Source organism: Hevea brasiliensis, chromosome 3 (assembly GCF_030052815.1).
Source record: "Hevea brasiliensis isolate MT/VB/25A 57/8 chromosome 3, ASM3005281v1, whole genome shotgun sequence".
NCBI classification, from domain to species: domain Eukaryota; kingdom Viridiplantae; phylum Streptophyta; class Magnoliopsida; order Malpighiales; family Euphorbiaceae; genus Hevea; species Hevea brasiliensis.
Genome location: NC_079495.1, coordinates 10,188,637 through 10,201,350, shown reverse-complemented (window position 1 = coordinate 10,201,350; position 12,714 = coordinate 10,188,637). Strand labels below are relative to the sequence as shown.

The 12,714-nt window shown below is 35.1% G+C and overlaps 1 protein-coding gene and 1 non-coding gene across 2 annotated transcripts; one reads left to right on the top strand and one right to left on the bottom strand.

The window, feature by feature from the left end:
• Positions 1-465: 465 nt before the first annotated feature.
• LOC131179038 (small nucleolar RNA R71) lies at positions 466-572 on the bottom strand. The gene has a single exon (XR_009148045.1). It is a non-coding gene; the product is annotated as a small nucleolar RNA R71 (small nucleolar RNA).
• Positions 573-10,422: 9,850 nt separating this feature from the next.
• LOC110654877 (putative disease resistance protein RGA3) lies at positions 10,423-12,714 on the top strand. Its single transcript, XM_058143244.1, has one exon. The coding sequence runs from the start codon at positions 10,423-10,425 to the stop codon at positions 12,712-12,714; it is 2,292 nt and encodes a 763-aa protein (XP_057999227.1).

Below are 12,714 nucleotides of genomic sequence, written 5' to 3'. Positions count from 1 at the left end.
ATAGATATAACTTTAAGAGCCATCAGGAGGAAAAGAAAACATCAAGAGCACAATCAAGAAGATCCCGAAATTCCAACCATGGCCGATAATAATGATAGGCCAAGACTCTTGAGAGACTACGGAGCTCCATCTGTCTAAGGATTTCAGCCCAGTGTAATAAGACCCACAGTGGAAGCCAACAACTTTGAGTTAAAACCAGCATGGCTTCAAATGATTCAGCAAACCCAATTTGGAGGTTCACCAACAGAAGATCCACACTATCACCTCCAGTGCTTTCTTTCCCTTTATGACACATTCAAGATGAATGGAGTTTCTAATCAAGCCATAAGACTCAGAGCATTCCCCTTCTCCCTTCGAGACAGAGCAAGGAAGTGGTTACTTTCTCAACCAGTTGGAACGTTCACCATTTGGGAAAACCTCTCACAAGCTTTTCTAGCAAGGTATTTTCCACCTGCAAAGACTGCAAGACTGAGGCTTGAGCTCAAAACCTTCAGACAAAAGGAAGGTGAATCACTCTATGATGCATGGGAGAGATATAAGGACCTGCAGAGGGAATGTCCACACCATGGCATAGAGGATTGGCTACTAGTGCAAAATTTCTATAATGAGTTACTAACCTCTATAAGGAGTACAGTAGATTCGACTACAGAAGGTGACCTAATGGAGAAAATAGTGACACAAGCACTTGAACTTCTAGAGATGGTTGCATATCATAATTATGAGTAGTCAAATGAAAGAGGAACCGCAAGGAGAATAGTAGGGGTTTTGGAAGTAGACACCCTAAGCATGATAAATGCTCAATTTGATTAGCTCACAAGGAGGCTTGATAAAATGCAAGCCAATGCTATAGGGATGAATAATCAACATGAAGACAGCTATGGAGGAGGATATATGAGTTCAGAATATAACAGCTTCAATGAACCTTCCACAAAACAGACAAACTATGTCAATAATGGGGGAAACTTTAACTAGAGGTAGCCCAACAATCTATATTCAAACACTTACAACCTTGGATGGAGGAACCACCCAAATTTCTCATGGTCCAATCAGCAGAATTAGCCAATAAACAAATAACAGGTGTACAAACCACCGACACCCCTTGGATTTCAGAACAGAGGCCAAAACTTTGCACAGCCACCACCGCCTCCTCAACCTCAGCAACCTGAACCGAAGATGACTATGAAATCCATGATGGAAGGTTTCCTAACAACTCAACAACAACAAAATGAATTGATTAAACAGTTAACTTCTAAAATAGACCAACTTGCTACCCATAACAAGATGCTAGAAAATCAAATTGCTCAATAAGCAAGTTCTTCAAGTAAGGCTGCTGGTAAACTACCTAGTCAACCAGAGATGAACCTAAGGGAGCATTGTAAGGCAGTTACATTGATGAGTGGGAGAACTCTAGTACAACCAGAGGAAGAACCGACAGAGGAAACCTAAAAAAAATCTAAAAGCCAAGCAGAGAAAAAGGAGGAAGAAGCCAAGAAAGATCAGAAAGAGGAAGCAGGGAAGAAAAAGAAGTTACCAGAGCCATACCAGCCTCCGCTACTTTTTCCTCAAAGATTTCAAAAGGTCAAATTAGACAAGCAGTTTGGGAAGTTTTTAGAAGTTTTACAGAAGCTTTATATCAACATTCTTTTCATCAAAGCACTCTCTCAGATGCCATCCTATGCCAAATTTCTTAAGGAAATTCTGTCAAAGAAAAGAAAACTGAAATACTATGAGACAGTTGCTTTGACAGAGGAATGCAGTGCCATACTGCAAAACAAACTACCTCCAAAGTTGAAAGATCTAGGAAGCTTCTCCATACCCTGCTTCATTGGCAATAAGAAAATAGACAAGGCCCTCTGCTATCTTAGGGCAAGTATGAGTTTAATGCCTCTATCAATATGCAAAAAGCTAGAGATCGGAGAACTGAAGCTCACGACAATTTCACTGCAATTGGCTAATAGATCTGTTAAATATCCTGTGGGCATACTTGAGAACATCCCCATCAAAAGGGGCAAATTCTTCATTTCAATAGACTTTATTGTCCTTGAGATGGAAGAAGATGTTCAGATTCCTATCATCTTGGGAAGACCATTCTTGGCAACTGTCGGAGCTATCATAGACGTCAAAAATGGGCGACTAACCCTCAAGGTAGGAGAAGAAAAAGTGGAATTCAACTTGTTCAACACAATGAAACATAAATTTGAACCAGATGAATGCTTCAAGGTTGACATAATTGATAAACAAGTTGAAGAGGAATTTCATAAGATAAATCCTAAAGATCCTCTTGAAGTATGCATTGTGCATAGCCACACAGTGAATAACGAAAACACAGAAATAGTAGCCTGTGCATAATAGTTTGCAGCTCATCCACCCTTACCCCTAGCTTAAGCTTTCGAGATGGAGAAGTTGAAGGAGGAACAGCCCAAGCAAGCTCCAAGAAAACACCAAATAGGTAGAACTAAAACCTCTCCCCTCCTCACTAAGGTACGCATTTCTGGACTCAAACTCTAAATATCCTGTTATAATCAATGCTAGCCTATCTAAGATAGAAAAAGAAAAATTGCTAAGAGAACTTAGGACCCATAACAAGGCCATGGGGTATAAAATAGAAGATCTGAAAGGGATTAACCCCTCGATTTGCATGCATAGGATACCCATGGAAGAAAATAGTAAACCCACTATCGAGCGCCAAAGAAGACTTAACCCAAACATGAAAAAAGTAGTCAAGAAAGAAATTTTGAAACTATTAGATGCAGGTATCATATACCCAATTTCTAATAGTAAATGGGTTAGTCTAGTACATGTAGTTCCTAAGAAGGGTGGGCAACTGTTATCCAAAATGCAAATAATGAACTGATCCCTACTAGGGTAGTCACTGGTTGGCGAATGTGCATAGATTATAGGAAATTAAATAGTGCCACCAGAAAAGACCATTTTCCTCTCCCTTTCATTGATCAAATGTTAGAAAGGTTAGCAAAACACTCTTACTTCTGTTATCTAGATGGATACTCGGGATTCTTTCAAATTCCTATTCACCCAGAAGACCAAGAAAAGACCACATTCACATGCCCTTATGGAACATTTGCATATAGAAGGATGCCCTTTGGTCTTTGTAATACCCCTGCTACCTTTCAAAGATGCATGATGACTATTTTTTCTGATTATATTGAAAATATCATGGAAGTTTTTATGGATGATTTTTCTGTCTATGGAACTACTTTTGATGATTGCCTAGCTAATTTTTCTAAGGTGTTGCAAAGATGTGAAGAATCAAACCTGGTCCTAAATTGGGAAAAATGCCATTTCATGGTAAGAGAATGTATAGTTCTTGTACATTTGATATCAGAAAGAGGAATTGAGGTTGATAAGGCAAAAATTGAGATTATTGAAAACATACCACTGCCAACATCAGTCAAGGGAGTGCGAAGCTTTTTAGGACATGCAAAGTTCTACAGAAGATTCATTAAAGATTTTTCCAAAATAGCTAAGCCACTTACCAACCTGTTAAGTCAAGATGTTCTCTTTGATTTTGATCAAAATTGCCTTGTCTCTTTTAACAGGATCAAAGAAGCTCTGATCTTAGAACCAATAATGCAGCCACCAGATTAGGAGCTACCATTCGAGGTGATGTGCGATGCGAGTGACTTTGTAGTTGGAGAGGTGCTCGGGCAAAAAAAAGATAAAAAGCTTTATGCCATTTATTATGCCAGCAAGACACTCGATGACACACAAATTAATTATGCCACCACAGAGAAGGAATTCCTAGCAGTGGTGTATGCAATGGACACATTCAGAGCCTACTTAATTGGGTCAAAAGTCATTGTATTTACAGATTATGCTGTCATCCGGTATCTTTTGAACAAGAAAGAGGTGAAACCAAAGCTGATTTGATGGATTTTACTCCTGCAAGAATTTGACTTTAAAATCAATAATAAAAAGGGATCTGAAAATGTAGTAGCTGACCATCTTTCCAGGCTAAAATTGGAGTAGACAGGGGACTTTAAGGACTTGCCAATTGATTATTCATTTCCTGATGAGCAATTACTGGCATTCTCCCAAGCTCCATGGTATGCTGACTTTGTTAATTTTCTTGTATGCAAATTATTGCCTCCAAACATGACTTATCAGCAAAGGAAGAAATTTCTGCATGATGTGCGATTCTATATATGGGAGGAACCTCTGTTGTACAAGAGATGTAATGATGGGCTGATAAGAAGATGCATACTGAAAGAGAAAATAGAGAGCCTTCTGCAACACTGCCATTCATCACATATGGAGGACACTTTGGCACCTCAAAAATAGCAACCAAGATCTTGCAAGCAGAGTTTTACTGGCTACATTTGTTCAAGGATGTAAGATCCTTCATGCTAGCTTGTGATCAATGCCAAAGAATCGGTAACACTTCAAGAAGGAATGAAATGCCACTGCATGGTATACTTGAGGTAGAATTGTTTGATGTATGGGGGATAGACTTCATGGGTTCATTCCCTTCTTCCCATGGAAATAAGTATATTCTGGTTGGTGTTGATTATGTGTCAAAATGGGTAGAATCAATAGCCACATCAACCAACGATGCTAGAGTGGTCACAAGGTTCCTTAAGAAGAATATCTTCACAAGATTTGGTACATCACGAGCAATAATTAGCAATGGAGGAAGTCACTTCTACAACCAACAATTTAAAACACTATTGAAAAAGTATGGAGTGACTCACAAGGTAGCCACACCTTATCATCCTCAAACCAGCGGCCAAGTAGAAATCTCAAACAGGGAACTGAAGTGGATTCTAGAGAAAACTGTAAGCCGATCCAGGAAGGACTAGTGCATGAAGTTAGATGATGCACTGCGGGCATACTGCACTGCATATAAAACCCCAATTGGCACAATACCCTTTCAACTGGTTTATGGAAAATCATGCCATCTCCCTATCGAACTTGAGCATAAAGCTTATTAGGCAATTCAGATCCTAAACTTTGACCTTAAAGTTGCTGGTGAAAAAAGGCTCCTACAACTGAATGAGTTAAGTATTTGATACACTTGAATTGTATAGATTTTTTAAGCACATTTGTATACTATCTCATAGCATTTAGGCAAGTAATCTCATGCATAGTAGTTGATTTCATTAGTTTTTGTAATTTGTATTGTCAAGCTCTTAACTCCATGTTTCTATAGTATTTTAGGTGTTTTGGTGAAGTCCCAGAGCATAAGAGTGTGAAGGGAAGCTTGGAGAGGTCAAAAGACTGAGAATTGCTACTGATACAAAGTACACAGGTCGTGTAAGAAAAACCATAGACCCGTGTAACTTTTTGCCAGATGAAAGCCAGAGAGCCAATGGAGGAACAAAAGTACACGAGTTGTGTAATTGGACCCGTGTAATCTGTAGGGACCCGTGTAAGTCTTTGTCGGGCACAAGCTTGAAGAATTTCTTGAGAACAAAAGTACATGGGTCGTGTAACCAGGCCCGTGTAGCCAATGCAGACCCGTGTAAATCTTTGTGCCAATGCAAGACTCCACCATTCTGCTCCAGTAAGTTACACGGCCCGAGGCCGTGTAGTGACACACGGGCCGTGTACCATGCGGTGACTAGTTTTCTAACCCGAATTCCCGCTCTTGTGTACATATTCAAATCAGACTCCTAAGGCTTTTTGGACTAAAAAATGACTTAACCCTAGAACAGTTATTATAAATAGAAGCAGAAAATATCAAAAAAAAGGAGATCAATCTTTTTACAAAGTTTTTTAGGAGTTACAAAGAGTGCTCGCTTCTGCACTCTCTTCAGCCATCTTAAGGAGAAGAATATCAGTATCAAGGAGGAGTTCGTCAGCCGAAGTTCTATAAGATCAAAGCTGCAAGCCCTCTTTGGTTCTTTCATTCCATTTCCTTAAACGGATTTTTATTGTTTTATTTCTTCTAGATGATTTCTTTTTACTGTCTTTACCTTTTTCTCATGATGTTTGCTAAACTCACCATGAGTGAGTAGTTTTCATATTCTGGAATTGGGAGAGTAATGCTTGTAATCATTGTTATGGATAAACATTAAGTTTTATTTATTGGATTTGAGATTTGTTCCTTAATTTAATTTCTTGTGATCTTAATGCATGCTATGTGTTGATACCCACTTAGTATTGATTATAGATATTAATTGAAGGACTGAAAGGTGAAGATTAATATTAGAAAATCAAGATTTTAAATCTAGGAATTCTGACCTAGACATAGGCTAATTACTTTTGAGGAATTTCAAAATTGGTCAAAGACCTTAAAGGATTTTAATTAATTTGATCGCCACGAAAGTCAAGTTTAAGTTAATTAAAATACACCCTAGGTGCCTTGAGAGAGGACTTAGGATACCTTAGGATTAATTTCCATCAAGATAAACAATTCTCAATCCAGTAAATAACCAAGATAACATCCATAATAAGATTCAAGTGTGAAATCTTAATTCCAGAATTGTTTCAAAATAGATTATTTCATATTATTTCATTTTAAGTTTATTATTCTAGTGTTTAAAATAAATAACTTTCACTCCCTCATTATTTGATAGCCTAAATAGTCAAAATCACTGTGTAGTTTGGTAGTTACTAATCATATTCCTCGTGGAACGATACTTTACTCATCACTTTATTACTTTTTAGCGATCCGTGCACTTGTGGTGGTTGAAAAACCAGCAAATACTGGTACTCAAAAGGTTGAAATCTTTATCTTAATGTTGTCTCTTTGGCCATGTGGACGCTTAGGCAAGTGCTGATCATAAGCACCTTCTTCAACTCTAGGTTCTTCATCATCATCATCATCATCACCACCCCCTTGTTGCCTAGGACCATTGCACTCTCCTTGTGGCTAGAGTGCAACTAGTCTTGCCAAAGCTTGAGTGATATGCGCAATTTGCTCTTGCATTGCATTTTGCTGTCTTTCAAGTCTCAGTATATGTGCTTAATCCAATGTGAGACCTCCTGGAGTTGGTGGAGGCACCTCTCCTTCATCAGACATGTTGCTATCACAATCAAACTCACTAAGTGTTTCACTCGGTTAAAGGACAAGTTGGAGCTTCTGTTTGGTAACATGTCAGTTTAGCATGGTAGATTCTTTTCAACCATCTCCTTTCTAAGGCTCAACTTGTTGCTTAGATCATTTTTGTTCCCATTTAGCTTAATTTTAAATATCAACAAGCTGTTTGCGTTTTGGCCAAAGTTTAGTATGGTTTCTTTACTTGGCTCTTTTTGTGCCTTCTGTTTTTGTTAATTTTGGTTTATTGTTATTGTCCCTTTGTGTTTTTTTTGCCCTGCTCTTTTTGACTACTTGATTTATGTTCATGTTTGGGCTTGCTTCATGTAATTTATTTCCTTTTGGTTGGTATTTCCACCTCCATTTCTTTTAATAAATTTGATTGCCTATCAAGAAAAAAAAAAAAAAGCATGCAATAGCAGGAAAAATCTTGAGATTGAAAGATTAAAAGCTCATCATATAAGTAATTACTATGCTGATAGAAGACAACAAATATCAAGTTCAACTGACTAAATCATTTAAAGATAATTTTCTAGTATAATTATGCTATAATGACCAATGGATATTATTGTTTAAAATAGTAGCTATTTGAAGTGAAAATAGAATTTTAAATCTTAATATCTTCTCAAACCTGAACGAAATACAGAACACCAATTACATAAATGCCTAGATGAAAAGAAATAGTTTTGAAAAAAAAAACTATAAATGTAACATTGGAACAAAATTAGAAACCTAAGGTTGGAACATTAATATTGAATAAAGGCATATCCCAAAGAACATCACTTTGCACAAGGGGTAGAACCAGAATATCCTCTTCTGATCTTTATGCTTTCAATAGTTGAAAAAAAAAAAGCATATTTGCAATTGACTAAAATTGGTTGCTAATAGCAACCAATTTTATAAGTGATTTGTGATTTTTTTTTAAATAAAATAGTTATTTATCAAAACTTTAGCAATCAATTCATGAATCATTGACTGCTAAATCAGTTGCAAGTTGACATTAGAAAAATCTTGAATATACAATTAGCAATCGATTAAAAAATTAATTGTTAATAATAGTCGATTGCTAAATTGTAGAGCCTTTTTTAATTGACTTCACAATTTAGTAATCGATTATTCGCAAATTAGTTGCTATTTGCAATCGATTTTTGTAACCGATTATGAATCGATTGTTAAATTATAGTATTTTTAAAAATGATATAAATTTAAAGCCTTTTAAAATAACCTATAATTTAGCAACCTATTCACAATCGATTATTGTTTGCAACTAACTAAAGTTGGTTGCTAATAATAATCGATTTTTATAACAATTAAAATCAGTTGTTATTAGCAAATAATTGTAAATCGATTATTGTAAATAATTGATTTCTGCAACCGATTGCAAATCAGTTGCTAAATTATTAGAGAGAAAATTCTTGCTAGTTTTTTTAAAAAATTAGTGATCAACTAAATTGATTACTAAAATTAATTACTACTTCGCTTAATTATATAAACCACTACTCATTTTCTTTTTTCATTTCTTTATTTTCTTTTTCTCGCATTTCTTTCTTTCTTCTCTTTTCTCTCATTTTCTTTATCTTTTTCTTTCTTATTTATTTTTTTCATCATTTTTTTTCTTTCTTATCTATTTTCTTATTCATCATCATATCCTTTCTCATTTATTTTCTTATTTATTATCTTTTTCTTTCTCATCTATTTTTTTATCAATTTTTTCTTATCTTTTTTATTTCATTTTTTTGTTAGGCATAAAAAAAATTCTTTTGCAAATGTATTTTTGTTTGTAAATTATTTGTAGTTGTAATTTTTAGTAATTTTTTATTATAATATAAATATATGGCAACTTCTTTGGAGTAATTTTTACTCTTATTGCTTTTGAAAACTAAAATTTTACAATAATTCAATTTAATTATTCTTTTTTTTTTTTCATAATTCTCATATTTGAAACCTAATAGATATGAAAGAAATAAATTCTTTTTAAATTCAAAAAAAATTCATTTTCAAAGTAATAGAAATCATGTAAAAAAATAACATGATTATGCGGGAATTAATTTGAATTCTTTTCTCATAAAATTTTTTTGCAAATGAAGCCTTATAGATTTCTTAAACTATATATTTAACATAAAACTAGAAAATTTGGGAAACAAGAAAAACAAATTTTCTAGGATAATAAAAAATAAATTCTCAAGTTGAAGTAAAAATTATTTCTAAAAAAATAGAGAAATAAATTCTTAAATTAGACGAGAAATTAATTTTTAAGAAAAAAAATTTTAACATAGAAACTTTTCTAAAATTACAATAAAGAATTAAATTATTAGCGTGAACAACTACTACAATGTATAACACACGATAAAAAAAAGAAACTTACGCACACATATATAAATACGCTTGATTAGAGATTTATAATAAATTTAAAATAATAGATAATATTTTGATAATAACAACTGAAGGGGTCTTGTTTTGGCCAATACTATCCAAAGCCTTGGGAAGAGGCCTTCAAGCGTGCCCATCAAAGCTTGATCAAAGATTTTTTACGTGTATATACGTTCATGTGTACAATAGATAAATCTCAAAAAATTCAAGGGTGATAACGTATTAATGCCTCAATCTGAACTTGTTTTGTCCATGAGAAACCAAACCAATCCCATGTAACATATGTGATGTAAAAAAATTAATTTTTTATGTATTATATAATATGTTATTTTTAATTTTAACATGTAACTTAATAAAAAAGAAAAAGAAAGGATAAAGGAAAATGATAAAAGCAAACCAATCCCATGCAAATCTGTTATTTTCAGAAGCAATTTATGAATTTAATATTTGGTTTGATAAAAATTCAGAATGAAATGTTTGGTTTGGAAATTGTCATTTTATGAAAATTGAAAAGAAATATGAACACTGATTTTAGGGTTATTAGAACGCTAATTGAGCTTTCTGCCATCAACCCATGTTGATGGAAAGGACCCAGCTCATTCTCTTGTAGTTAATGGGCCAATTCAGCCATTAATATCAATGAAATAACTCATTCGGATCATATGGACTCTAGATAATAAATAATGTCGATTTTATAACATTATTATATTGTCTAAAAAATTGAGTAAATATTAATATAATTATATTAATAAAATGCATCTACCGAATCAAAGCACTGTTCAATCCTCACATTAACTTCAATGCAGAAACAGTTCATAATGCTAATGATGCTTTTGTCTTGTGCATGGTGGTAAAACTAGCAAAGATGAAGCCAAGAGATTCCATATAACTAATATATCATGACTGAAACGTCGAGGTAATAACACAGAGCTTTCAGAAACTATGCTGCAGCCGGCCATTGAATTCAAAATGATTACTTGTTGGATCTTACCAATTCCTTGATCATTGCTTTCTGTCTACCGAAAATTATTTCTCATCTTCCCTACCCAAACACAATGGCCGACTCTTTTCTTTTCATCATCGCAGAAAGTGTTCTGGAGAAGTTGGGCTGCCTTGCTCTTCAAGAAATTTTCCTGGCGTGGGGACTCGAAACTGAAGTTGAAAAAATTAGGGATATCTTGGGTGCCATCCAAGCTGTGCTTTTGGACGCCGAACAGCAGCGGCCTCACAATAAAGCAATAGAGGTTTGGCTGGTGAAGCTCAAAGATGCCCTTTGTGATGTAGAGGACGTGGTGGATGAGTTTGAATGTGAAGCCTTGAGAAGGAAAGTGGTCAAGTCTGGTAGCACCACCCGAAAGGTACGCCGATTCTTTTCTAGCTCTAATCCACTTGCATTCCGCTTTAGAATGGGACATAAACTAAAGAAGATTAGAGAGACGGTTGATGAAATTGTAGCTCTTAAGTCTAAGTTTGGTCTTACTGAGCGGATTTTTGATAGGCATGTCATTCATAGGAAGAAAGAGATGACCCACTCCTTTGTAGATGCTTGTAATGTCATTGGGAGGGAACAAGCTAGAGATAACACCATTGAAATGTTGGTACAATTTGTTGATGGTGAAAATGTCTCCGTTATTCCAATTGTTGGAATAGGTGGCCTTGGGAAGACTACACTTGCTAAATTGGTTTATAATGATCAAAGGGTGATTAGTCATTTCGAGATGAAACTATGGGTGTGTGTTTCAGATGTCTTTGAATTAGAAAAGGTGATAATTAAAATTCTGAACTCTGCATCTCCTTGTCAAAGATACATGGATCTGGATATAGACCAGTTGCAAATAGCCTTGCGAGAGGCTTTGGATGGAAGGAAATATTTTCTAATCCTAGATGATGTGTGGAGCGAGGACCCTAGAAAATGGCTTGAATTAAAAACTTTGTTAATGGGAGGTGCTAATGGAAGTAAAATTGTAATCACGACTCGTAGCAAACGTGTTGCTGAAATAATGGGCACAGTATCTGCACACAATTTGAGTCTTCTTCCACACCAGGATTGTTTGTCTTTGTTTTTCAAATGTGCATGTAGAGGACAACAAGAAAAACAAAATCCAAACTTGAAAAGAATTGGGGAAGAAATTGTGAGAAAATGCAAAGGAATTCCTTTGGCAGTGATAACTTTAGGATCTTTGCTTTACTCTGTAACCGATGAACGTGAATGGGAATTTGTAAGAGATAATGAGATATGGAAATTAGAGCAAAAGGAAGATGATATTTTGCCTGCTTTAAGATTGAGCTATGAACACTTGCCCTCTTACTTGAAACGATGCTTTGTGTATTGTTCAATTTTTCCCAAGGATTATGAATTTACCGAACTTCAATTGGTTTATTTATGGATGGCAAATGGACTGATTGAATCTTCCAATGAGAATCAAGAGTTAGAAGATGTTGGCATGCGCCATTTTAAAGAGTTGTGCTCTAGATGTTTCTTCGAAGATTTTTCTGAAGGTGCTCGTGGTATTGTTAACTGTAAAATGCATGATCTAATGCATGATCTAGCATTATCGATCTCACGAAATGAATGCTCAGTTGTAATGACCGGCACTCAACAGATTCCCAAAAGTGTTCGACATATATTTTTCCCTTATCCTAAATCGCTTTCTGATCAGGATCTTCCTACATCCTTACAAATCCCGCAAACTGTGCGAACCATTTCCTTTTTAAATAGAACAAGAGGGTGGATTTGTAGTGAACGGTTCATTAAGACATGCTGCTTAAGATTTCCATACTTGAGGGTCTTGGATTTGGCTTTTCTAGAATTCCAGATACTGCCAAAAAGGATTGGTGAATTGAAGCATTTGAAATATCTTAGTTTATATGGTAATTGTTTGATTAACAGACTCCCTAATTCCATATGTAAGCTACAAAGCTTGCAAGTTCTGATATTAACTTTATGTTATAATCTTCAAGAGTTGCCCAAAGATATAAAGCACATGATTAACCTTAGATGGCTTACAATAACTACGAAGCAAAAGTATTTACCAACGGGTGGAATAGGTTGCTTGAAGGCTCTTCGATTTTTGTTCATTAGCTGGTGTGACAATCTAGAATATTTGTTTGAAGACATGCAAGGCCTCAAAAAGCTTCGAAGCTTAGCGATCACTTACTGTAGAAGCTTGAAATCTTTGCCGCAAAGTATTAAATGCCTAACAGCATTAGATACTCTTCGTATTGATGCTTGTAAAAACCTTGATTTGACAATGGAGGAAGGAGAAGACAATCAATGCCTAACTCAATTCAGCCTCCAAAAATTAGTGTTAATAGACTTGCCAAAATTAGCGGAGTTCCCAGAATGA